We start from the raw sequence: 27,297 nt of genomic DNA, 5'->3' as shown, positions 1-27,297 counted from the left end.
CAGTAGTACAGAATTAAATAAATCCTTTGGAAAAAAGAGTGCATGTTTTTAATACTTCTAATGTACACCATTTAGAATTTTTGTTGAAATGCAGTGAACTTTTAGTATATTCTATATTGTTTCCATTGTCATTTCATGTCAGCAAACAGTCGCCCTCAAATAAGCAAGTTTTCAATAGCAACATTACAGTCCTCTGTGGTAAAACAGTTCCCCATTACTTTCAAGTGACTGAAACTCCTCTTCTAAATTCTCCCTCTTTATCTGCAAACAAAAAATAGGTTGCTTGTCTGAATTTATTTACAAAATAAAATGGTAAATGTATATAATGAATCAGCATTAACATTTAACAAACATCAGTTATCTAATGTGTGTTACCTTGCCAAACTGTGGAAAAAGACTAAAGGACACAGGAATCATCAGGCCAAAAATAATGGCAGTACTGACATGCCGAACAGGAGCGATTATCATGGGGTTTCTTTGGACAAACTTTGCCCTGAAACATTGACAGAAGATTTCATATTTAGACAATCAAAACTTTTAAGAATCAAATTGTAAAACAGAAAGCAAATGGTTTTGACTTGTACCTTTTAAGGAGAGCCAGCAGAAAACTGGGAGCAGCTGCAGTGGTGCCAAAGAGAGCCGCTCTTGAGATGGCTGTTTCCTTTATGGCCTAAGACCAAAACATGATGGTAGAAACCAAATGATCCATGAATGATTAGATGTGAGACATCATCGAATACCAATTACATGTGAAGAATATACACAGATGAGACAAAACATTATGACCACCTGCATAATATGCTGTTGGTCATCCACGTGCTGCCAAAACAGCGCCAACTTGCTGAGGCATGGACTCTACAAGACTCTTGAAGATGTCTTGTAGTATCTGGCACCAAGATGTTAGCAGCAGATCCTTTAAGTCCTGTAGGTTGCGAGGTGGAGCTGTTGTGGCTTGAACTTGTTGGTCCAGCACATCCCACAGATGCTCAATTGGATTAAGATCTGGGGAATTTGGAGGCCAGGGCTACACCATGAATTCTTCATCATGTTCCTCAAACCAATCCAGAAAAATGTGTGCAGTGGGGCAGGGTGCATTATCCTGCTAAAAGAGGCCACTTCCACTGGGGAACACCATTGTCATGAAGGGGTGTACCTGGTCTGAAACGATGCTTAGGTATGTGGCATGTGTTAAATTTACGTCCACGTGAATGGCCAGACCCAGGGTTTCCCAGCAGAATATTCCCCAGAGCACCACACTCCCTCCACCAGGTTGTCATCATCCCACAGTGTATCCTGGTCCAATCACTTCCCCAAGTAAACGGTGCACATGTACACAGCCACGTGATGTAAAAGAAAATGGGACTCATCGGCGACCTTCCCAAGGCGATCCAGTTCTGACGCTCGGGTCATCATAGGCACTCTGATTGGTCTGCGGCTACACAGTCCCATCCGCAGCAGAGTGCAAACATCATTCGAATTTTGTGTGACTTGTGGCACAGTAGACCTTCTGTTGGCCCAGACTAGATGGGATAGCCTTCGTTGCCCTCACACAGCGATGAGCCCAGGGCGCCCAACACCCTGTTTGTGGTTTGTCCCTCCTCTGGCCACTGTTAGTAAATTCTCACCACTGCTGACCAGGAGCAACACACCAGCCTTGAATTTTTTAAGATACTCTGACCCAGTCGCCTTGTCATAACAATTTAGCCCTCATCAAATTCTTTATTCCTAGTTCCTACCCATTTCTCCTGCATCCAACACATTGATAATGAGAACTGATTGTTTGCTTACCATCTAATCTGCCCAGACCTTAATATGTGGCCTTGTTAGTAGATGATCAATGATATTCACTTCACCTGTGACTGGTCATGTTTTGGCTCATCAGTATATATTTAAGTAATTTAATGATAAGGAGCTTTGGTGGAATAAGGTTTTGTTGCAGTCTCACCTTGGAACCAGCTTCCTTTGAGACTCCGACAGCATTCCCATTAGAATCAAACACTTGTATTCCATTGTCGGACTCTTCACTTCTCACCACCATTACACTGAATGCAGCTAGACAGGCTAGAAAACCACGTTTGACTCAAAACCCTTCAATGGTATTATTATGACACTAGAATGCAGACTTTAGATCAGGAATATGTATGAAATGGAGTAACTATGCAAGGTGTATTGTGTGTATATACATTGGTGTTCTTACCTGAGAGAGGAATAGGTAACACGGATCTACAGAAGGTCTCAATCACAGCACTGAAGAGTCTAAAACGCTGGAGTATAATCTGTGGAAGAGCCTGGAAAGAGAGCATATGCAGGTCACATTTCACCCCAAAATCAAAAGAAAATATTTATCTGTACTATTAAAATACAACAAATGATGTGTCGAAAAAAACTAAAATTTAGAGAAACCGTGTGCCTAATTGTCATACACAATAATGTGTATTATTAAAATAATAATAATAATGCTCAAAATCTGAATGGTGCTAAATTAGGCTTAATTTTCTGTAAACTAAATATAATCTTTTTTCTTTCTTTTAAATTTCAGGGGGTGAAATATTACCCGGACATGACCCTTGAACCTTGACAGGTTTCATGAGTTTCACACACCTGTGTCAACAATTTTCCAAACATAAAATCATCAGATGAATATGGTTTATTGACTGAGAAAACAGGACAGTGACAAAAATGTCTCGTACCCCTGCAAATGTTGAGTAGGAAACTGTTCCAACCATAAGAATTGTCTGCTTCATTGATGTTGTGTTATCCTAGGCAAAAAAAGTTAAATAAATATAACAATTCAAATCCTGTATCAGAACACTCTTATTATTATTATTACTCACTTACACAAAAGAAAAGAAAATACGTCCTGGGATTTAACACTGTGGTTAAAATAGTTTGCTAAGCAAAGCAGTTTTTAATTTGATTTAAAATATAATTCTTTACCTTAGTTGCTGTTGCATTTCTGTTAGAATGGTTGAATCCTGCACAGTATGCCTGAAGCAAAAACTATAGCAAAAACTGTCACAAAAATGTATAGTTGATAAGAAAAAACTAAAATGAAGACATAAATGTATAATGTACTTACTTGCCAAAACAAAGCATGTTTAATGCCTTTGTGGGGTATTAAACTTGCAACAACCTGTGGAAACAAAAATATGTGTATATTCATTTGTGGATTATAAAAACTCACAACTCACTAATTTACATTTTAAGCTGCTCATCTCCAGTACATTGTAAGCACATTCTGAAATTAAAAACTCACCAAGGGAGCAGATATAGGTAGAAAACCTGAAAACAAACAAGAAGTAGATGTCATCAGAGAAGCAAAAGAACATTTTCAATTCAAATGAATGCAAATTGCTTCACACAAATGAATAAATATCTCTAAAGCAAAATTACAGAAAACACAAAACCTCAAGTGTGTTATTATACCTTGAGGACGAAACACTGGTGAGATTACAGCTCCAGTATCAGCATGGACAGAAGACTAAAAAAAATGTATAACAACATTATTGACAAAAAATGTTAAAGTCACCATGAAATCAAAAAATGATTTATCCGTGCACATTATTATCTTTTAAAAATGTATTTGTCCTCATAGTCTTTAATCAAAATAATATCCCTCTGATGGCATGTTTTTCAGCACGAGGGTGGGACGACATGAGATTACAGTAATAGCAAACCTCAACCATCCAATCAATTCCCGCCTCTAAAACTCTATCAAACCATAAAAGTACTCTATTACTTTTAAACATTTCCATTTTGAAGTGATCCACAGAGCACTCTTTACACATTCACATACACATTATCATTTGTGAAACAATAGAAGAAGCAAGAGATCACACTAAAAATATGTGAAGTGAACATATTGATACAAAATAATGTATTATTTCAATTCTGTAGCCTCTTTTGTCCTGTGTCTGAAGAATCAGTGAATATCTATACTTGTTTGTCATGTTTACTTGAAAAATGTAAATTCATTCACTTACAAGAGACAGTAACCAGGCATTAGCAACCTAGAAAGAGATAGGAATAGTGTTATAAATGAATGAATGAATGAATGAATGAATGAATGAATTAATTAATTAATTAATTAATAAACATATTGTGCAGCCTACTTTTTCATTTCTCTGTTTATTTCCCTCTTTCTGAAGAAGTATCCGGGCCTCCTCAATTTCAGCCTAAAGGAAAATTCATATTATGTATGTTGTCATCTATTAAATGTAAACAATGTTATATGTAAGGGACAAATATCATAACGTTCTTTTCATCCTGTATATTGCGTGAGATACTGTTCATATAGGCATTCTATAAGAAGCAATTGACAGTACTGATGTGATGTTACAGTATGTACATGTGCTGATTATGCTGCTGGTTCTCACCTGTGATGACAACACATAACGAGGGTCAAGGATGTTAAACCAGAGACGCAGTCTGCTCAGAAAAGACTGCAAAATGATTCATTTATTTATTTATTTGTCGCTGATATCATCATTTTCACGAACAAGACAAATATAAATCAAAACGTGATTTTTAAACGACACACAGATTCAAGAAAGTACCTGTCCATTGGTTTGCCAGTACTGCAAGTTGGGGTCCATTTTAGCTTTTTAATGACGGCTCTACAAGCATTATCAATTCATTTCATTTTACAAAGCTTAACTTGTGTAGGTCACGCAGATGAGACATACTTAAAAGTCTGCGACGCTTCCGCATGTCACGTGCTCAGGCATCATCCAATTACACTCCGGCATGATCAGGGAGCGCGTCAAGAAAGAAAAAAAAGGGAGCGCGTCAAGAGTAGACTGTTACTGTCTATGGCCAAGACAAATTTTTCACTAACACCGTAAAAGAGCCATCAAATATAAGTTAAAAGACAGAAAGTATTGTTATTTGACACATAATTGCCTATTAAATAATTCAATTAATTCCATTTCAATTAAATACTTCTTTGTTTTGAATAATAAACCCTACAAATCTTATATTTGATACATGAATTTATATGGCAAAATTATCAACATGTTTAGGCTTTGCTGAAAAAAGTTTTGTACACAATCTTCCACACGACACTGTATGCAAACCTTATAGCCTATAAAATAGATTTTTCGGACTTTTATTTATTATGTCAGGCTTTACATGATTTTATAGTTATCAGTCGGCACCAATTTATCTATTATATATTTGTATTATTAAACAATTATTTAAGCAACTTCTTGTATCGGTGTGCGTGTGCTGCGCAACTAATGCAAAATTAGTGCGCAACTTTGATGCTCAAGGTGTTTTATTGCGCTCTGCATTCATTGAGCACATTAGCAAGATGGCAGCCACCATCGGGAGACTTCTCAGGACTTCTGTAAGTTTCATTTAGCAGTAGCGATAAAAAAAGATTTCTGCTGCGAAACATTATTACGAGAAACAAGTGCTGAATTACATTTAGGTTCAAGTGTAATTTGGTTAAACTCTGTTAGTCGTCGTTTGGTCAGCAGATACGTTTCACGGTATTTAACCTTTAAACAGCTTATACAATGTACACTGTCAAATACCTGTCAGGAGAATACATAAACAATTGTTACATGTAGCTTGTGCAGATCTTTTTGTTTTTAATTACTTGATGTATTTTTAACCTAACGTGAAAATTATCCAATTTATGTTAGATGAAAGAATTGAAACAAACCTAATCTCACTACAAATGTGTTTACCTAAGTGTAACTTTACAGTGTTCGTGGAAAAGCGCCTCTTATTAAGCAGGACTTTATAGTTTGAGATATTTGTACGCGATGTGCACGATGTTAGGGGATGGTGCTATCTGTTGAAAAGCGATAAGTTAACTTACTTGTGTAACGACTCTTTCGTGTAACGTTATCTCCCTCCTTTTCACAACAGGCAAGAAGAGCTGCAGTTAATGGACTGAATGTCTTGGTCCCTCACAATGGACCATCAGTGATCAGGGCCCCACAATCCCTTGCTTGCATTGCTGCACAAAAAGCTTGCTTCTCAATCAGTAAGTCTTATAAGAGTTTGAGTTTTTGCCCTTAATTAAATATAGTATTATCTTTGCTAATCTATCATGCATGTTTGTAAATATCAGCCACTGCAAGATGGGCCCCATCAGTCACTCAACAGGCCCCACATTTCAAAGGCACTGCTGTTCTCAATGGAGAGTTCAAGGAGATCAGCCTAGAAGACTTCAAGGGCAAATACCTGGTCCTTTTCTTTTACCCACTAGATTTGTAAGTTTTTCATTGTACATTTTCTTCACAATAAACTGGAACAATTTAACGGAAGTTCATTGGTGTAGTACACTAATAATTTTTAAATAACCTTTATGGAGTGTGGAAATACAGCGTTCACTCATGCATAAGATTGTCTCATTATTTATATCTCAATTGTAATTACATTTCTACATCATTCTAGGATTATTGATTAAACGATATACTGTTGTTTTTAATGCTGCTTTTTTTTCTGCCCACTCGGCAGCACTTTTGTTTGCCCCACAGAGATCATCGCCTTCAGTGACAAAGCCAATGAGTTTCGTGATGTAAACTGTCAAGTAGTCGGTGTTTCTGTGGACTCTCACTTTACCCACCTGGCTTGGACCAACACCCCGAGAAAGGTTTATACTTATGTACACACTGCAGCTAAATACAGTTGTCACTTTGCATTGTTTACCAGGCCCTATTGATTAGTTGACTGAAATTAAACATACACAGCGTATACAGGCTGTTCAGACAGTGCAACGATTGACATTGTGCACATTACGGTTTATACATTCTCAGTTCTCTAAATAGCATCAAGGGATTGGGAAACTAGCATCAAATTCATGCCAAATGTTAAGCTTGCCAACTAACGTCTGGTTTGTCTAGAGTGGAGGATTAGGGAAAATCCACATTCCTCTGTTGGCTGATCTCACAAAGCAAGTGTCCAGAGACTATGGGGTCCTGCTTGAGGGTCCTGGAATTGCTTTAAGGTAACGTCATTTAATCAATCATGTACTTGGATTACTTTATTTTAGACATTCTCAAACATTTGTTTTATTTCCTGTATCTGTATGTTTGTTTTCATGCATTGCTAAGCTGGATAGTTTGCCTTTTTTAGCAAATTATCCATCACTAAATGATGTTTCACATTATAGGGGTCTTTTCATTATTGATCCCAATGGAGTGATCCGACACATGAGTGTAAATGACCTGCCGGTTGGACGTTCTGTTGAGGAAACCATCCGTCTGGTCAAGGCCTTCCAGTTTGTGGAAACCCATGGTGAAGTCTGTCCTGCCAGCTGGACCCCAAAGTCACCCACGGTAAGCTTTTACTGTTTTACTGGTGTCAAAGAACGATATGATTACACTGCATAATATGTGGTTGGTGCATAAAAGACTTCTAAAAATTGAAATACCTCAACTTCTGAATGGGTAAGTGATACTTTTGGTAAATTTGTACACAGGATTTTTTAAAACCAGTGTTGTATTGTTACAATGTTGCTAGTATATGTAAATAGTACATCAACTCCTTAAACCAGCTAGATTTAAAGGTAGGGTTGGCAATTTCGGAGAGGCTAGTGTAACGGCTAGTAGTCGCTGTGCGAGTAAACCTCACTCCTCTGATCTCAATAGGCGCTCTAGCGACAGACGCTAGAGGCTGCAGTCTTTAGCCTCCTTGTTAGAGCGCCTGACTCTCACACCAGAGACCCGGGTTCGAGGCCCGCACAGAGCGGGGCGAGTAGGACCCGGGTGGAGGGGTTACATTGGTGCCGTGACCCGGATGGGAGTGAGGTTTAGGGGGGTGAGTGTAACGGAGGCCAGTTAGTAGTCGCTGTGCGAGTAAACCTCACTCGCAAGCTAACTTTGAAAGCATAAGATCCCACCCTCCCTTCAGAGCGTCTCCAAACCCACTCCTCCTCCAAAACATGAACGTGCACAGCCAGAGCAGTCTGTAAAGTGTCACAAGAGACAAGAGTTAAATTACCTCATGTCTCAAAGCACATAACATTACAATAATAATGAACGTAAACAACTTAAAAAGTGCTAACTTGTACCACCTGACCGTTGCGGATTCATTTCGGCGTTGCCATAAAAATGCATAAATCCGAGTCTGAGGACGTGAACCACCCCGAGTAGAATGTCACGGGTTGCCATCTCCTAATTACGGTATTTATGGTGTGAACACAGCATAAGCTCATTGTTTTGGTTCAGGAGGAAATCTAAAAGGCGGCTACTGTTTGTTTGCGGCACTCGGTGACGTGTGATGTCCGCGAGAGCAGGGTGTGCGGAGGTATGGAAACACATACAGGGCTTAAAGTATTCCGGCACCGTGCCGGATCTCCGGCGTGCGGCCGTGAGGAAAAAATTATTATTTTCGCATGCGAATCATTTTTGTCCAGCTGTGTTAAAATATTTAAGCAATTAACGCTGCATCCATTCTTTCAGTCATCCTTTAGCTAGGGTTATGATCACGCTCTTATTCACGCAAATGCTTTAAACCACTCATGTGCGAGAGCGACAAGACAAAAGAGAACGCGCTTTCAGTGAATGTCCTCCTGACGCACGCGCACACACACACACACACACACACACACACGAGAAGCACAGAAAGACGCGCGCCAGTATCGAGTTCTCTTTCGCGCTTGAACGAACAATAACACACACATTTATGCCAAAATGTCAGTTTTGTCGAGTATCCTCACAAGAACAGTCTTAAATGAGTTAAATACAATCTTAAATGGAAGTAAATAGTAGTGAGAGAATGAGATGCGTGAGATCCTGTCAGCAGCGACAGATTTTAAAGTGACAGGAGCCATTAATTCTGTCTGTCAGTAAAGTTAACCTAAAGAACAGAGAAAATTACTAACTGCCCTCGACTAAAGAACGCTTGTAGCTTTGATAAGGATTAATCTATATTTCATTTAAAATGTATGTGCGGACTGTTTTATAACCTTATTCAATTTCTGTATGGTACAGGTAAATGACATTTATTATGGGTTTAAGTGAGGATTGTTTTAAGTTCACTTAAATTAAAGGTTTTTATATTTTTTGAAGCCTAATGTTTAAAATTTTGGCGGAAATCATTTTCATCGAGACATCAGTAGATATGAGTGATACTGGCTTTCATTCATAAAAAGACGGCATTAAGATACAGCTGTAATACTTGAAAATAAATGGTGCCATTGAAGATAAGTTCATCTACAAGCCCCCCCCCCCCCAAAAAAGTTCAGGCTCAGGAATTTTTTTCACTTTAACCCCTGCACATAGGCCTACTGTATGTTGACCGGCAGGAAGAACATCTTATTATTGTATTCCGACCGAATGCAATGATTCATTGGATGAAAATGTTTTGGTCCTCCTGAGACTTCCACAGAAGATATTTAATATTTAGACCACTTTTATTATTGATTGTTATCAGCATGTGAAGAGTTTCAACCAGTAAAATAAGTGTTTATGAAAAACATTGCCTACCCTTACCTTTAACCAGTAAATCAAACCATTTTTTAAATGTGTACAGTTTTAAAGCAGTTAAAGGACAAGTTTGCTGTTACAATGTCAGTAGTATACATAAATGAACTCTTTCTTCATGTTTTCTGCATCCAGATCTCCGTTTATTTATCATTATAGATGTATTATAGATCTGGGTACTGGTTACGTGAAGGAAAAAGTATGCATAGTTCATTTACATATACTACAGACACTGTAACAATACAAAGCTGGTTGAAAATCAGCAAACTTGTCCATTAATTATTGTAAATGGGTAGTATTTGGCCAGATGTGAACTACGCAGGTCTGTCATCATGACCATAGATAATAGTGTGAAATGTAAGGTTTGTTGCTTTTGACTTAAATTATGTAATTGACATTTTTTTTATTTTAGATTAAGCCGACTCCAGATGGCTCGAAGGAATACTTTGAGAAAGTCAACTGAAAACCCTAAAACTACTGGTACTGACTGATCCTGCAGATCTTAGCACTTAACTGAAACAAGTTCATAATCCATATCCAAAATAAATATAATTATTTATAGACATCATGTATCAGTATGTTGGCAGTTAATTGGGAGTGTAATCTGTTTTGATTTATGTTGTTAAGATGTCCTATTAAAAACTGCTCTGTTAAATTTGTCTCTTTGCCATAGCACATGCTTTCTATCCAAAGTGCTTCACTCTCTGACATAAGCAAAGAAATGTTGACATTTAAATATTGTGTGGTCAAATTTTTTTTATAAAAATAAATGCATGGATGAACTGTTAACAAACCAGTAACATGCATTATTAAGAAAATAAATAGGGTCAATTTTGATTTCATGCCAGCTTTCAAAGAATATTATACCTTAAAGGTACACTATGTAACTTTTGGCTCTCTAGCAGTTTAAAAAAAAAACTGCGTGCATTTCAGGGGAAAACATTGTTTTAGCTGTGCTTCGGCTCTGTGTGACTGTGCAGACGAATGAGCCTTTGCAATAGATACTGCTTTACAATGAACTCTGTTAGAGAGCTACATATGGCATTTTATCTATTAACTAAAATACCTTACTCACATCATGTTGAGTAGCAAAAACGCCATCTCCATGCTTTTACAACATTTCAAATCCCTCTGTTCTTGTCATCTCCGAAAAGCCAAGTGTTGATTCTCATTTTATTATGAGCTGTCATGTTCTCTTTTTGCCAGCACTCTCCTCTGTTCTGCTTTTTCCCCCCTCTCCCACGTCAAATAGCCGAAGCAACGTTTTTCTATTTACAGACATGACAAAGTGACGTGTATATACGCAATTTTCCACAAAAAACATCCCATCAGGACTAAAATATAAATACTTCTAATATAAATAGTGAATCAGGGTAAGACAAAAAGCACGTTTTGGAAGAAGGATTGATGATGTATTGATTAATTTAATAATGTTCATTTGTTAAATCATTTATGTTAATTTTGAACAAAAAAGTTACATAGTGTACCTGTAAGTATCTCAGCAAAACAATGATCCTAGGATATGGTAGAGTTCATAATTTTTGTTAAAACAAATAATTGTCATTTGTAAGTGCAAGAGTTTAAAACGATGCATTTGTTACTAAAAAGGTTGAGAAATCCTGCTTTATATTATTGTTCAAAGACAGGGAGACAGGATTCAAGGGCCGTTCACTGCAGTCCTTGCTAAAAGGTACTGTACAATAACGATACAGCAATACTTTGATCTTAGAAACTCTAGAGTTTGACTGATTCTTGACCAAGTTTTTAGAAACACAATATGTTTAAGACAGATGAAGCTGCCGTCACACCATTTGTTTATTCTACTGAAAAGTGCAATCATTACATACTGACTGTGTGTAATTCTTGTAGCTTCCATCAAGTACTCAGCTGTCCTTGTGGAGAAAATTTTAATTGACAACTTTTCCTTCATATATAAACCATGCCTACATAACCTCAAAAACAATGTTTATTTCTTTTTTTCTTCTCCTTTTTTACAGCAAGTTAATATTGTGTTTAAAATGTCTCTTTAGACTTCACATGGAACATGACATGAAGAACCAGAAATCATTTTTTTTAAACTGGGAGGAATGATTTTTAGAAAAAGGCTTTGCCACTTCTCAAACTTTTTTTTGTTACATACTGTATTTACACAATGGAACAAGAAAAATAAGAACAACAGCTCTAAGTGTGTCTGCACTTAGTAACCATGAAAACATCTAGTAAAGTGTACAATAACTTCACTTTGTACAGTATGTCTGCAGAGATTTAGCATGTGCGCCTAAATTGTGTCTGACAAATCACAATTTTGGTTCAGATCATGGATACAAAAATAAGCACGAGTCAGCTGTCCAAGACAATGAATAGCCTTTCAACTCTTTAAATAAAAAAATAATAATAAAAAAAGCTGATGACTATCTCCTCTATGAGCAGCACAAAGTCAATGAAGCACTTATTTTTGAGACCGTTCTACAAGATGCAAATAAAGGGTAGTGATGAGGGTCACTTAAAATGTAATTATGACCAACAAAAACAAATAGAATCTGATCATTTGATTTGGTGAAAAATTCATGCAATATCAGGCAAGATGTAACTGTGCCACGAAGCCCACCCCAACCTTCAAAAAAAGTAACAAAAAACCTAATCTGACTGTCCATAAAAGAAAGAAAAGACACCCTTTAATAAATCTGTACAACCAAAATACGTTTGGGATCTACATCTACAGTTACATTATTAAGGTTATATACATGGCCACCCCCCTCCATATATTATCTTTACGAGGAGACTTCATTCAAACCCAAACAACAACATAAAACTGAACTGGAAAAAGAAATATCACATCACACATCCCATTAAAACAATCTGCCACCAAACCACCATTTCAGATCACCGGTCTCACCAGAATATGCTTGTGGATAGCGAACTGTATCTGATGTGCTAAGCTCTGTCCCGCGCGGGTCTGTGGATCTGAGCTACAGGACAACAGATGCCCTGAAAAGGTAGAGCAAAAAACCTGTCTTTTTCACATCATATTGGTTTTTCTATTTATGAAAGAATTTTTTTCTTAATAATTTCTGTATTTTGGAAAAACAATACTACAATGAAGGCATTGTACGACTAATACAAAACAGACAAGCAAGAGGATGGACGTAAACCCCAATCTCTGATATTCTCATATAATAGAACAAAGGCTCTCAATACACTTTGGCCTCTTCACTGAAGAGAGCTAGACTATTCCATCAATAAAGATCTGTTCAATGGTTTTGGGGGGTGGGATAAAGTTATAAGAAATAGGAGCAACGTTGAGGTGTACTTTCTTTCCCCTTTATCTGCATTTACTGCCTGCATTGCCTCTGAAGGGAAAAACGAAAAAGCAGATAAAATAAAAAATAAAAAGTCCTGTTTATTACACCTCTCATTTTACCCTTGTGTACGCATCATGCCGCAACTTTTAATTCATTGAGAAAATGGAAAACTAGATTTTGTACAAGATACCACAATCTCTTCTTGCAAAATAAATGGAGACTTTGTGCCCGCGTCAATCGGGAGGAAGTGCCGGCTGATCCACAGCGTCGCTGCAGAGTTTTTAGTCGATTTTTACATTTGTGTAGATCTTCCTCACGAAGGCACTTGTTCCCATGTAACCTACCGCTCCTAAAAACCAAGAGATGATGCATTGTGTTATCATAAGAATATGTCGCTCCCCTACCCATATAGCAACACTTATGATTAACAAGGAGAATCACTGTACTAGAGAAGTGTTTCAGTTTTCTTGTACTCACCACACATGATTCCCAGAGCAGTACTGAACACAGCCATGTAGCCAAAATAGAATGACGTCTGAAATAAGCCATACATCCTGCAGATAAAATTAGTACATGCTAATCATTGGTATCAGATCCACAGATTTAGATCTACACACAGACAATTACCATATTTTCTGGACTATAAGTTTTATCATATGAAACATGCTGCAACATATATAATGCTATTAAATTCAAGCACTACTTGTGTTTTTTTTCTCAGCACAATTTTGCTCCGTGCGACTTCTACTCAAGTGCTACAAATTTTTCGGAAGATACGGTAATAAATCCATTAAATGAAAATGAGAAACAATTTCTAATTTTCAAACAATTTGCTTGCAATTTAGGGATGCACCAAAATGAAAATTCTGGGCCGAAATCGAAAATTCTGGCTGCACTTGGCCGAAAACCGAAAATGCGTTTTAAAAATTATTTCTTTATTATTTTAAATTAGCTTTAATATTTATATTAAATATTTTTTAAATGAAATTAAATCATTTTAATGATACTGAATTTAAAAAATGCAAGCCAATAAAATAAAATAACCACACTAAAATTGGACAGAAAATATAATATTAAAATAATATTAAATATCAATATATTATTCTTTATTATTTCTATGCAACAGGATCAGATTTAATAGATTTATTTTTTGACCAATTATCCAAACAATGTGTAGTCCTACAAAGCTATTATTATCAGAGCATGTAAGCGGATCAGTGAACGAGATGGTAGCGTCATTTTACCAGCGTTGCCCAGCACGGCTACCACACCATGTTACAGGACAGTAGGGCTATTGCAAACCGAAACAAGTACCGGTATAGTACAACTACATAGAAATTTCATGTCAATGCGTTATTTGAGCGGACTTTGCTTTTCTGATGAGCATGAGCTGTACATGAGTGGAGCCTTCGCATGGGCTGTGAGCAACTGAGCAGAGCGCATGTGCATAGAGAGGAATATTGAGCGGAGAGTCACACCGTGCAGTAATAACGGCTAGAGCGAGAGTGAAACCTGAGCGCTGAACACTGAGGGGTGGGGGTAAACTTTTCAGCAGAAATTTCAGGTCATACCTATTGCACACAAGTAACCCAAATGCTAAAAAGAGATACTTAAATTTCAGTATGTTCCTCACACACAGATTTAGGATGTAGTTTCTAGCATTTTTATTGTATTGCAAGTTTTATGGAGCTTGTCGCTTTATAGCTAATGTTTTATAGAAAATAGCAGCTTGGAAATTCTGCAAAATATCTTTTTATGTTCCATAAAAGAAAGGAAATCAAGTGACTGAGGGTGAGTAAATGACAGACATTTAAATTGAGCATTCATACAATGACATTTAAGGAAAAGAAACTAAAACTCACTTTGTTTTAAAGAAATAGTAGTAGAAGGAGTACATGTAAACGTAAACTGCTGTTGAGGCTGCAGAGAGAAAGCTGGTCCACTGCCTGGAAAAAAGAAAAAAAAGAAAGGAAAATAACATTAATCTTAAAAGAAGCACTGTCATTTAGTCTCATGATGTCATCTGGTTTAGATGCATTAAACGTCCCTACAAATTTAAACGCCTCTGCGGTCTGATCCCAAGTATACTTGGGAGGATGGAAACAAATTAAAATACATAAGCAAAACAGCATCATAAAGACAGTATTGCATGTAATGATCCTTACCATCTGTAGTCTTCTGCATTGAGAAGGAAGTAGGTACAGACGATGGTAACACAGACTGTAACAATGCACAAGATCACCAGCACCAGCATCATAAATCCATACACATAGTAAATCTTGTAGGCCCAGAAAGATGTGAAAATGAAGTACCTGAAAGAAAATGTAAGATTTTTAATCTTACAGATATTCATAGTCATTATGGGTGTGTGTGTACCCAGAAGTGTGCAGACTTACATCTCAATGAATATTGACCCGAATGGAAGAATGCCACCTAGACACACAATAACCGCTGGCTCCATAAACCTGCCAATTCAGAGAAACATTTAGTAAGACAAATGTATTTATAAAAGTCTAACTATCATTTTATCTGATGTATAGAAAACCTTCACAGTATTTACATTCAAATCAATTTGATCATGTTTGAGACACTCTGTAATGTGTGAATCCTGATTGAGGTTACCATTTCTTCTCTGGGATGGGTCTGGGTACAGCATTGACCCTACAAGGAAAGTTGGGCTGACCGGAGAGGTTCCTGCCCAGGATTGTCCCCACCAGGTTCAGAGGTAGAATTACAAAGAAACAGATGCAGCACACTGCAACCTGATCAAAAAAGAAGATAAATGACATAATATATGAATAATATATAATATTTGAAACAAATATTGCACCAAAGCAATTAATGCTTTAAAGTGTTAGTTAACCCAAAAATGAAAATGCTCATGTCATTCCAAACCCACAAGACTTTCATTCATTTTCAGAACACAAATCAAGATATTTTTAATGAAATCTGAGAGATTTCTGTCCTTCCATTGTCCTTCTATTCATCCAAATCTCGAATGGTTCAAAATGTTCAATAAGAGATCGTAAAATAAATTCTTATGAATAAAGCAGTTTAATCCAAGTCTTCTGAAGAGACACAATCGCCATTATGATAAACAGATTTAATTTATGCTTTTATTCACATATAAACATTGATCTTAGCACACTAAACAGAAGTTCAAGTATGCTTGCTTGACACGCAAGAACCAATGAGGTTCATTCTCACGTGTCACACCAACATGTTTGAGGTTCCACAAGAACCAGTGAGGTTGTCCTCGCGCAATCAATCAAGTATTGTTGAGATTCCGTTATTAAATGTGAGTGCTCTAAGATCAATGTTTATATGTGAATAAAAGCATAAATTAAATCTGTTCACCATATAAAGCGATTATGTCTCTTCAGAGGACTTGGAATACCAGTCTTATGGTAAGTCTAATGGGTTTGGAACAATATGAAAGTGAGTTATTGACAATTTTTATTTTTGGGTCTATAATTTTGAGAATGATAGGGGTATAAACCACTTTCAACAAATTGCATGTGTAATATGTAGCAGACTTGAAACTAGATGACACTAGCATGTTCACAACCAAATTTAATTGTCCAAAATAACACACATGATGTGAAAACAGTTGACTGTCTTTTCTACTCAGCAGTTGATCCCAGTTGTAAAATCAGTCTGAGATTGACTTCTTATTGCCTGAGATAGCCATGTATAGACTACACACTGTATAAGGCAGATGACTAACTCACCATGGTGCCGAATGGGATGGCTCTGGAGGCATGGTAGTAGATTGCAATAAAGTTTATGAAGAATGCTGTGCCACACACCATGGCAGGGATCAGAAAAGCTCCTATGAACATCTGCTTTATCCATCTCCTCCCTGCAAAAATAATGCAATAAACAAAAACAAAAAGGTCTGTAGACACCAAGAACACCTTCAATACGTTACCATAAAAGCTTAAATGCTAATACAGTTCAAATGACATTTGGACCTTTCCTTATCGCAGATGTTACAAATATTAGTTTGCATACCTCCTTGTTTTGCATAAAGGCTTCCACCAAAGTAGCCGTTGACTGGGGACGTGGCAGCATAGACAAATATAGCTGTACTCAGCATGGACCCTCTCCTACAAAAGCAAACACGAAATTCCTATGATGAGCACTTCAGAAAATGTGAATATCCCTTACAGCCCACCTTTCCATAAATGTCCAAATGTATATAATGGTTATACAACAATGTAATTTTTATTGTAGCCTTTATTTAATTATTAGACAATAATTAAACAATACACGTAGTTTATCATTGCCCTGTTAATCAAGGGTGAAACTCACTCTGTATACAAGTCCTCAATCATGGCCAAAATGATGACTATGAGGGAAACAGAGAAGATCTGACACCCAGAGCCAATGAGGGAGGAGAATATCAGCGGGTGGCTGGACGGTCTGAACACATCACCATGAACCTGCTTCCATCCATATTCATCACCGAGATCACGATCCTGAGGAAAAAAGAATGTGCATTGAGTTTGATAAAATGCAGAGAGGAAGACGCCATCCCTGAGAGGAACATAGCATTACACTTGGAGCTGTTATCAAAGCTATAAAACATCAGCCATTGTGAGGTTGTGAATAAACCAATTCATCACAGATACAAGAGAAAACAAATGCGTAACTTAAAAGGTGATGGATTAATAAGGCTCATGTAATAAAGAATTACAAAAATGTTCTGTAAGTGATCACCATATCATCCATTTCTTCTTCTTTGCTGTATCTGGCGTAGTCTTTCCTTAATGTCCTCATCAGGATCATTGAAACAAGGCCCACCAGGAAAATCACCATCATGAAAGAGTTGAATATTGAGAACCAGTGAATCTGTCAGGTGCAAAACCACACACAAAAAACATTCCATAAATTCATTATCCCCCAGCACATTTTAAATTAGCTGGGAAGGAGTTAGCAAACAATATGTGCCATTTACCCGGTGTTGAAAAAAGGACGGATCAAGATATTTGTCAAATCTATCCTCAAATTTCACATCAGATTTCTTCCACTTCACCTGTGAGGATTGGCAATAAGTTTGTAATATTATTATTCTTTCACACAATAAGCATTAGTATTAATTTCCCACACAAAGTTCGATTTTAAATGACAATTTAATTAACCTAGTATTAGTTAATATTAGCAGGTTTCTGAGTTTTAGGAAAAGCTTTACTCACAGAGTATGACATGGGAATTTTTGTGTTTGGCACAAGCTTGACCTTCCCCTCGCTGGTCAGGTTAACATCCACAATTCTATTCCCATTGTATCCGATCTCCAGCTTTTTGTAAGTCCAGAGATAATAGTCCTCTCCATTCTCATCAGCTTCACCAACAATACCTTAAATAATCCCACAAAACAATCTTCAGTTTAGAATGAAGGCAAAAATATCACATTACGGTATGTCAACAGTATGTTATAAGTTTAAATAAACAAGTACATTAAATCCAAATAATATAATACTTTTATCAAAAATATGACTTACTCTAAAATTAAAATTACTAAAATTACTGGAATAACCACTAATATCACAGCCTAACATTTTACAATCCAACCAAACCCTAACGGACAAGTCTGTTGAACATCATTTCCTCTTTAATATCGTTTTATGTGAAATGCTTCAAAGTACAGAGTGAATGGCATTTCATGCTGTCATTTCAAGTGAAGAACCAACAAAAAGAAAAACACTCAAGCAAGCTACCAAGACAAACTTCTTATAAAGTTTCTCTTCTTATAAATATCTGCAAAAATAAAGATATAACATATACTCCTCAAAAACATATAGCTCACTCAAATGGCAGTTAAAGCCCAATGTCTTTTCTTCCCTTCCCATGATCAAAGTTCCTTAAATAATTTATGAGCAACTATTAGAACACTTAATAACCCTACTGCTCTTTCAGAACAAATGGTTTTACAATGAAATTTAATTTCATTAGTTCTGTTGAATAATAATGGTTTGTTAAAATGTCCCCTGGTGGGAAACGTGTTTAAAATACTTTAATAAACTGATTTCCCTTTCAGGCAGTTTATTATTCCTTTTTTATTTTATTTTTTAGAACAATGTAATGGCTTTGTAACATGCATTATCTAAGGTACAATATCATTTGAAAATCTTGGAGTGAGAAGATGGTCATTAAATGGGAAGCTTCCAGAAAATATATAGCTATTTTGGCAGCTCACAATGGATCTTAAAGAACTTGCTGGCATTTCTGTACCAGCGTCCCTACAATGATGACTGCTGACTTGAGTCTCCCAACTGCTGTGGAAAAGCCCTAAAGCCTGGAACACACCAAGCCGACGGTCGGCCGTCGGGCAGTTTTTGTGCGTCGGCCGACTAAGTTTTCTCAGTGTGTTCCGCACTGTCGGCTGAAATTGGTCCTCGTCGGCTTTGTTTCGGCCGATTCGACATGTTGAATCGACGTCGGCCCGTCGGTGAAAGAGGAAACTCTGATTGGCTGTTCAGCTTAGTGAAAGAGTCAGTGCACGAGAATAATAGCAAAACAGCGAGCAAAGAAGTCAAAACGGTACAATTAGAAGGCTGTTCTTATGTTACGTCATCTTACCTGAGTGTTCCTTGGCGAATATTTCAATATTAACATAAGCGGAGTGGAATAAATAAAGTGTTTAGCAGGATTGATATTCAAAACAGTAAGCACGCACTGCTTTGTTTACGGTATGTGTATCTGCAGCGTCGGTTTCCCTTTTTGAATGACGAATATATCTGCAGAAATCAGTGTTGCCAACTATTTTCAAAGGAAAGTAGCTAACGCCTTCCCTAAAAGTCGCTAAATGTCGCTAGATGACGTCATACGTCAATTAGCATATTAATTACGTCATCGCGTCGTACTTGCGTTCTGTCAGCCTAGTGCGTTTTCTCTCTAAATTAATGCTCTATTTAATATAATATAGCCGAATGTCAAATAAAGCTGTTCTCATTTCCTATTTTGTTGTTGTCAGACAATAGAACGAGTAGCTATAATATAGTGAATGATTACATTTTTTTATAGGCCTATGTGGAACATTATCTGAATTGAGAGAGTTAGGGAACCGGATGAACTAAGCTATGTGATAGTGAGTGTTACAAGTAATAAGCACAAGAAAATAAATAAAATGAAAATGGTCAAACTAAATTATTTAAATATAAAACAAAAGAAAAGCAGATAAGTGATAAGTCCGTGGAAAAACACTGCTCATTCGCGTCTGTCAGCGGCCGTGCGCTCCTCTCAGCCATTCACTGAACAGGGGAGACGCAGCTAGAGAGTGACGACAGGGAGAAAGCAAGACCTCGCGCTCGCAGGACAGTACTGGCAACATTTGGAGGTTACTGAGGTTTGTCCAAAAAGTCGCTAAAATTGTCGCTAGTCGCTTTTTTGAAAACATGTCGCTGAAGGGGTCTGAAAAGTCGCTAAAAATAGCAACAAAGGCGCTAAGTTGGCAACACTGGCAGAAATAGACAGTTGTCTCATTTACACGCAGGCGCAGAACGCGCATTCTAGCTAACAGTCGGCAGTAGTTCTCTCGGTGTGTTCAAGTGCAGCTTTTTACCCCAACGCGAGGCGACAACACAGTCGGCTTTCATCGGCGCTAGTTCGTCGGCTTGGTGTGTTCCAGGCTTTACACAAGCTGTTGGATGTGAAGAATTATGTGTAGGGTGCAAAATGCCATGTAAAAAGAGGCCTTATTCTGGAGCACCTATAAGTATGGTGGCTATATCTGAAGTCTCTTTTGGGAGTGGACATGCTCCAAGTCTGCACATACACTGCTGACATAACCCATAACCATTTTCTCTGGATTTTGAAACCACTTCTTTCAATCATCCTGATGCTCCTCATAGGGCTTGTAATGGAACATGGACTTGAAAGTCACAGCCAGAGTAACATGACATAAAGCATCTTCATGACCTTCTCTGCAGCCTCAAATGTTGCATAATGGACAAATCAATACTCTTTAGATGCTTTCTGTCAATCAAAAACTGTCACAGAACAGGATGTCCCAGAATGACCAGATACATAAATGCCACTTTCATTTCTTTGCAAAGATTAATCAACTAGGTGTACAAAGTTAACAGTACCCTGGAGAGCAGTTGGTCACCCTGTCTCTGCACACTCGCACAGAAAAAATTTATCTAAACACAATGAACGCAGCAGGATTTCACTCGCATTTCAGTGAAGGTCACCCACAAGCAAATACCCCATCTAGACTTTTTGATGATTAAAATGATCATCAGAAAACTGTTTGTCGTTTTTGTTGTTTGTGCTAACAGATTAGTCTCAAAAATATATTTGTACCCTTCACAATTGCGGTCTCATTTTTATACCGTCTCAGCTGAACAGTGTTATTGTTAACAAAAACTATTAGGAATATTGTTCTATCAGAAAATAAAAATATAATATAAATAAAATAGATATTAGATAAAAAAAATTATTATAGAAAGATTATAGAAATAAAAAAATGAATAAAATCTCAAAATTAGGTTTGCCAATCACTCTGGCTTCTGGTTTACTCACCCCAGATGGGAAGGTCATCTATGTACATTTGATACCAGTAGTGGTTCTTGATGGCATAGACAAACGCATCTTTTTTAGGTTTGTCTAGTTCAATGTCACAGTATGTCGTCTGCAACACCTCATCTATAAAAGACAAATCCACATTGCATTCTTACAATCATCACAAGAGCAATAAGCTTCCTTAATCAAACATGTGGATGAATGATCTACAAATATAAATAATGTAAATTACATTCAGAGTACTTTACATCTAATGCTATTTAATGCTTGTGCCCTTAAGCTTCATTTGAACAAGTTAACATGCTAGCCACAATAGTCAAGTCACCTTTATTTATATAGTGCTGCTTAATACAATACAGATTGTGTTTCAAAGCAGCTTTACAGTGATAACAGGAAAATTATGCATTTCGGCCGTTGTTCAGTTGAACAGGCATTAAGACCATACCTGTATACTTGATTTCTAGACCGCTGAACTCCAATTCAACCCCCTGTAGCGCCTCTCCTAACGTCTCATGATAATGACTAATAGTTTTCTTCCTGCCCACACAGAATGGTAGGGAGAAGTACTTATAGGTCTCCTGTCGGTTGTGATAAGGGCCCACTGTATTCATCCATAGAACCACCTCCTCTTTATCAGTGTACTGCAGAAGAACGAGAACAGTCATTAGCTACCTGTTTCAAATATCAGCATCTATTCTTTGTGATGTTAATTCAACTCCAGGATGTCACCAATTAAAAGAGCTCAGACTAAGAGGGCTCCATCCTCAGACTACAAGGGCTCAGATTCTGTTGTTTTTGTATTTTGCACCTAAAATTTTTTTTAACATTTTGCAAACTAACATATTCCTTTAATTAAAACTGGGTAAATAACAACAACAGTCTAAATCCACAGACACACTCTCTATGGTGTCCAGGATGCGTGTGTGGCTCAAGCACACCCATAAAAACGATCCTACTCCGTTCATTCAATGCAAGATGAAGTCAGCTGGAAGTGAAGAGGTTTTAGAAGTGAGACTGACAAAATGATGATGCTGCCAAACCCTCAAGAAAAACAAGATAATAAAAAAAAAACATGCTTCACAAAGAGAAAATTAATTTGTCCAAATATTACACTATTTAAAACTTTTCTGTTCAAAGACTTTAGATAAAATGTATGCATCCTCCAAGTGGACAAGTAAGCAACTTTTATACAATGCTGTAAAAACACAACAATAAAATCATGGTAGTTGAAAATCAAATTAATCAATCTCTGTTGAATCTAGAGTTATCGATCTTATTCCTAAATGACAGCGATTCAGCCATGTCTATGAAACCTTTGACAAGAACAATCATAGTGCTGACCCAGAGAAAGCAGTTATCATGAAACAGCTTCACAAACAGTCTTTTCAACCACACAGTATCATTATTTCTGTGTAACAAATATTCATATTATCATAGAAGAACTGGGATAAAAGTTAAAAACTCTGATGATGTAAACATTGTGGTCTACGGTAGCGATCAAAAATAGAACAAATCACATTTTGAAAGTAACTTGGTGCTTCAAAAGGACTCTATTAATTCCATTGTTACGCCACTAGATGGCAACAACAAGTGACTGTTAAAAATGTATTTGTCATTGGCTACGTTTACATGCAACCAAATAATCCGTTAGTAATCGGATTAACGGCTCAATCGGACTGAAAAGCTTTCATGTAAACACCTTAATCGATCCGATTGAGCTCGATCCGAATGAAATTTCGATCCAATTGAAAGGGGTGGTTTATTCCTTTTCTAATCCGATCGAGAGGACATGTAAACACTTGATCGGATTGAAAATCGAAACTGAAAGGACTGCACATGTGCAATGACGTTGAAATAGCGTGATGAGCTGTTTCTTCCTGTTGAATAAAGTGTATTATAAATGAGTGTCCCGTCATTCTAAAATTCTCCTTTCACTCAGCGGATTCTCATCCACAGACGGGTGGTTTTGGGCACGGGGAGGAGCATTTTTACAGCGTTATAAATATAAGCAGCACGGCCCAATGGTTCATATGTTCATGGTCTCCAAATTATGACCAGAAATGGATAAATATTAAGTCTGCTGTATAAAACAAATAAAGAACCAAGGAGAATAGTTATTATGCGCAAACAGCATGAAACACTGTATATTCGTGCAGTGTGCGCATGTCAAAAAATCTATTCCGATTTGAAGCTTGTGACAAATAAACGCGCAAATCAACCCGATCACGTTTAACATTCATGTAAACACTACACTCAGATTCATCAATTCAGTCCAATTGAAACAAAAGTTGTGCATGTAAACGTAGCCACTGAATCATTCATTCAAGAGATTTGTTAAAATATCCTAATTCATCCAGTAATGAAACAAGTGAAGTATTTATGAGCGAGTCGTTCAAACCGATTAAAAAAAATTCATTGATTCAGACTTTTGTATAAGTTCATTGTTGTTTGCTGGTACAGCTGCAAAGACGACAATAATACAGAACTGGTTTACTCCGCACATGTGTGCAAAAACATATTGGATTCACCTCCACAAAATAGTGACTTGTAGTACAACAGCACAAATTAACAAGGCTAAACCTAGTACCATTGATGCATGGCAATGTTTTTCTTCCAACATATTGGATTATATAAAGGAATGACTATATATATATATATATATATATATATATATATATATATATAAAAGAAAAAATTCTTCTTTCATATTGTTAAATGATTGATAATATGTCTGTTGCTCCCCCTTCCCTGTCTGTTTGTTTGAATGGATGTTATTTTATTTCTAAAGACAATAAAGAGTTGATCACAAAAAAAATTTCATTCAAATTAATTAAACGTTTTTAAATAGACTACTATAGCCATTAACATTATATCAGAACCTCTAGTAAATTACATGTTATTTTGTTTAGTTGTCTGTTCAGAATCGTAGGACAATCGCAATCTCTATTTTAAACAACCAAAAAATATTCTCAATTTATCTAAAATGCAGATACCAGACATTTCCAGTGTCGAAAACTACATAAATAGCATAGAAAACGTTCAAGTTATTTATACGTATTACGTACTCAATCTACATTAAACAAAATATACTGCACATTTTGTTTAGTGACCAATATGATGTACTAGAAGCAACAGCACAAAAAATGTTTTGATTAAAATGTGCTTGCTCCCATACATTTACAGGATAAAGCATGCAGAGCCTTACGACACAGACCATTGGAAGCAATGATTATTGTTGCCTCTCGATGGTTATTATTAATATCCTGTTATATCTTTAACAAGTTTTCCAATTCATAAATGAAATACCCTATTTTGAGGCAAATGACAATAATGGAGATATGATTAGACATAGGCCTAATAGATCATTAGATCATAGAAATGTAATTGATTCTGGTGTGGAAACAATCTTGATACAGATTGAAGAATGGAGAAATGAATGCTTAAAAGAAGATTTACCAAAAAATTGTCATCAAACAAACCATCATGTTGTTCCAAACCTGTATCTTTCTTCGTGGGAAGACAGAAAATTATATTTTCAAGAATGTTGGTAACTAAACCGATTTGGAGACCATTGACTTTCATTGAAAAAAAAAAAAAAAAGACATTTCTCAAAATATCTTCTTTTATGTTCCACAGAAGAAAGTGGTTGGTTCATACTGAACTATCCCTTAAATTATTTGAATTAAAAGGCTAAAGAAACAGTAAAGACAGGGTGTGAACCAGTAAATCAGGTAGTGTTACACCATCCTATCTGAATCTAGAGAACAAATAAAAGAGTAATACAGCAACACTCATGACACTGGATAATGAAAATGAGAATAAGAGGACGAAGACAACTGCATGGTTGTAACCATGAAACCTTAAACACTGTCTCCCATGCTCAGATGTATTCCCATTGGCACTGGTTTGAACAAAAAGCAGCACATTATCCACCAAAAACCCCCCTTGAGACGAAATGTGCTGAAGTGCTGAATAATACCAGTAAAATTCTGAAAGATGTTTAAGGGGCTGCAATAAAAGTGAAGATTTAGATCTCTGTAAACACCCAAAATCAACTTGTCTAAACTGATCAGTGTCATACCACAGATGCTTTTCATATTGTATTCAATGGTGATACCTACCAATGTCCGAAATGCTGATGAATTTTGTAAGCATCTTCAGGATACCAGAAAAACGGAGTTCCAGTTATGACATTTTAATTATATATTAAGAGGTCAAAGTATTTTATTTTATTTATTTTTTTATTAAACATGCACATGTGAACTGTTCACAATAAGACGCATTTAGAAAATAGATTAAGTTAATTTTCATTTCATGCTGACTTTTAAGTCATCTCAAATCCAAATCAAACATTATCACTATACTATAATGCTGTACACTAAAAGAGTGTAAAAAGTGCAAATATGCTACAATAAAAACTTGTTAATTGCAAGCTGCCTTATATAATCTCCCTAACCCATGTAATTGTAGTCTAAAAATATTTAGATGTTATTAAATATTTCTGAGTTATGTTAGTGGCATGTGTGTTACGTGATAACACCGTTACAATAATTGTGATGAATTTAAACAACCTTCCATTGAAAGTTACCAGACAGATTTCATTAGCTTAAATAGGTTGTTATTTTGAAATATTTTGATTTAATGACATAGTTAGGAACTGTAAAATATACAGACACCAACATGACACCGAGAAAAGACAGCCACTCCGTCAGAGTAAAAGTCTTGCAACCAAAGCTGCTTTTTATGTAAATGTAACAATGTTTTACAATGTATCGGTCATATAAAAGCCTAGACGAACCGGATGTGTGTGTGTACAGACGGACATATTTATTTTAGCTAACGACGGTTAGCAGACCCTACAGAATAACCTCATACATACACAAAAGAAACGCACACAACACACGAAACATATCTTATGCCTAAAATAACATTATACTTGTTATGCATCATACGAGGAGTCGAAACCGAGGATTTCGAGCACAGCCCTGCTGTTTGAACAGCATAATGTAATAGGATAGCTGATGCTAAGCTAGCCACGTAGCTTCTGATGTGCTTAGCATTTCTAACATAGACACGGGACAATACATCATTCATCGTATCAAGTTTATTGGATTAATTTATGTTCTTTGATGTTAGGCACTTTTGCCAGAACAACCAGCTCAATATCTAACGTCTCTCGAGACTATACACACCGAACACAGAGGGCTTCTCGGCCCGCAGTTTATCTTACCTTATGTTCGTGTTCATCTGCTCGAACTGGCAGCAATGAACTAAAAACAGTCGTCAAGACAACCACTTCAATCGTCCACCTGCAGAGCCCCATGATTTTCTAGGGAAAATTCTGCGACTGATTTGAAATGGTATCTTTTTTGGGGGCTATCCCACCTTCCTTCTTCCTGGTTCTATGACAGTAGTTGTCTTGAGGTGCTCACATTCGAGTTTGTCGTAAAACTGTTCGGCGAGTGATCAGCGCGTCCACCGCTGATTGGTGGGAACAGATCACATGGGTAACTTAGACCTATCGTTGGAGAGAGCGATGAGTCAAAGTTGAGGAAGAAAACCCTCCGCTTCGCCACCTTTTACTGTCTATGTTCGCCACCCATGGCCACGTCATCTGAGCGCAAACAGAAGCGGTGGAAAGGCAGGCTGTTAAGCAGGATGTAAAACCAACACTGATGAATGTTCATTGATAGGAACTTCAAATAGTGTATTAGAAAGTTACGCCTAATCAGTAAACATATCGCTATTAAACGTCGCTTCATTCAAGACCCTTGTTATTCCTCACCAAGCTGTCAAAATAAAACATTTAACAAAAACTTTAGTTAACATGAATACAATAACTAATTTCCCCCAATTATTTGTGTTAATAATTATAACAAAAAAATGGTAATAATTTAACAACAAATGTGCATGTTCACGGTTCTCTTATGTCAAATGGTCACATGCCATACAGGTAGGCTAAATAACAATAATGAAATATGAAGTGTTATGTTTAGAATGTTTCGATTTGAAAATGATTTATTTTAATT

At 36.7% G+C, this 27,297-nt stretch overlaps 3 protein-coding genes across 3 annotated transcripts; 1 reads left to right on the top strand and 2 right to left on the bottom strand.

Moving 5' to 3' along the window:
* Positions 1-137: 137 nt before the first annotated feature.
* sfxn4 (sideroflexin 4) lies at positions 138-4,642 on the bottom strand. Its single transcript, XM_056265523.1, has 14 exons — positions 4,557-4,642; positions 4,377-4,442; positions 4,113-4,175; positions 3,984-4,010; positions 3,427-3,481; positions 3,257-3,282; positions 3,080-3,133; positions 2,938-3,000; positions 2,691-2,759; positions 2,198-2,288; positions 1,946-2,061; positions 585-670; positions 376-493; positions 138-261 (listed from the first exon to the last, which is right to left on the bottom strand). The coding sequence occupies exons 1-14, from the start codon at positions 4,593-4,595 to the stop codon at positions 184-186; spliced, it is 951 nt and encodes a 316-aa protein (XP_056121498.1). The 5' UTR covers positions 4,596-4,642; the 3' UTR covers positions 138-183.
* Positions 4,643-5,247: 605 nt separating this feature from the next.
* prdx3 (peroxiredoxin 3) lies at positions 5,248-10,176 on the top strand. Its single transcript, XM_056265524.1, has 7 exons — positions 5,248-5,347; positions 5,878-5,995; positions 6,083-6,224; positions 6,472-6,607; positions 6,858-6,961; positions 7,127-7,292; positions 9,853-10,176. Exons 1-7 carry the CDS (start codon positions 5,312-5,314, stop codon positions 9,901-9,903), a joined length of 753 nt encoding a protein of 250 aa, XP_056121499.1. The 5' UTR covers positions 5,248-5,311; the 3' UTR covers positions 9,904-10,176.
* A 1,061-nt stretch (positions 10,177-11,237) lies between these two features.
* tm9sf3 (transmembrane 9 superfamily member 3) lies at positions 11,238-26,720 on the bottom strand. The gene is made up of 15 exons (XM_056265516.1): positions 26,499-26,720; positions 21,714-21,909; positions 21,269-21,391; positions 17,941-18,101; positions 17,703-17,780; positions 17,465-17,596; positions 17,057-17,223; positions 16,757-16,851; positions 16,474-16,604; positions 15,365-15,504; positions 15,139-15,207; positions 14,908-15,054; positions 14,605-14,688; positions 13,220-13,296; positions 11,238-13,091 (listed from the first exon to the last, which is right to left on the bottom strand). Exons 1-15 carry the CDS (start codon positions 26,589-26,591, stop codon positions 13,024-13,026), a joined length of 1,761 nt encoding a protein of 586 aa, XP_056121491.1. The 5' UTR covers positions 26,592-26,720; the 3' UTR covers positions 11,238-13,023.
* Positions 26,721-27,297: the final 577 nt, after the last annotated feature.

This window comes from Rhinichthys klamathensis, unplaced genomic scaffold, assembly GCF_029890125.1.
Source record: "Rhinichthys klamathensis goyatoka isolate OS25496 unplaced genomic scaffold, OSU_Roscu_1.1 h1tg000235l_1, whole genome shotgun sequence".
Lineage (NCBI taxonomy): Eukaryota > Metazoa > Chordata > Actinopteri > Cypriniformes > Leuciscidae > Rhinichthys > Rhinichthys klamathensis.
This window is presented reverse-complemented; position numbering and strand designations above follow the sequence as displayed.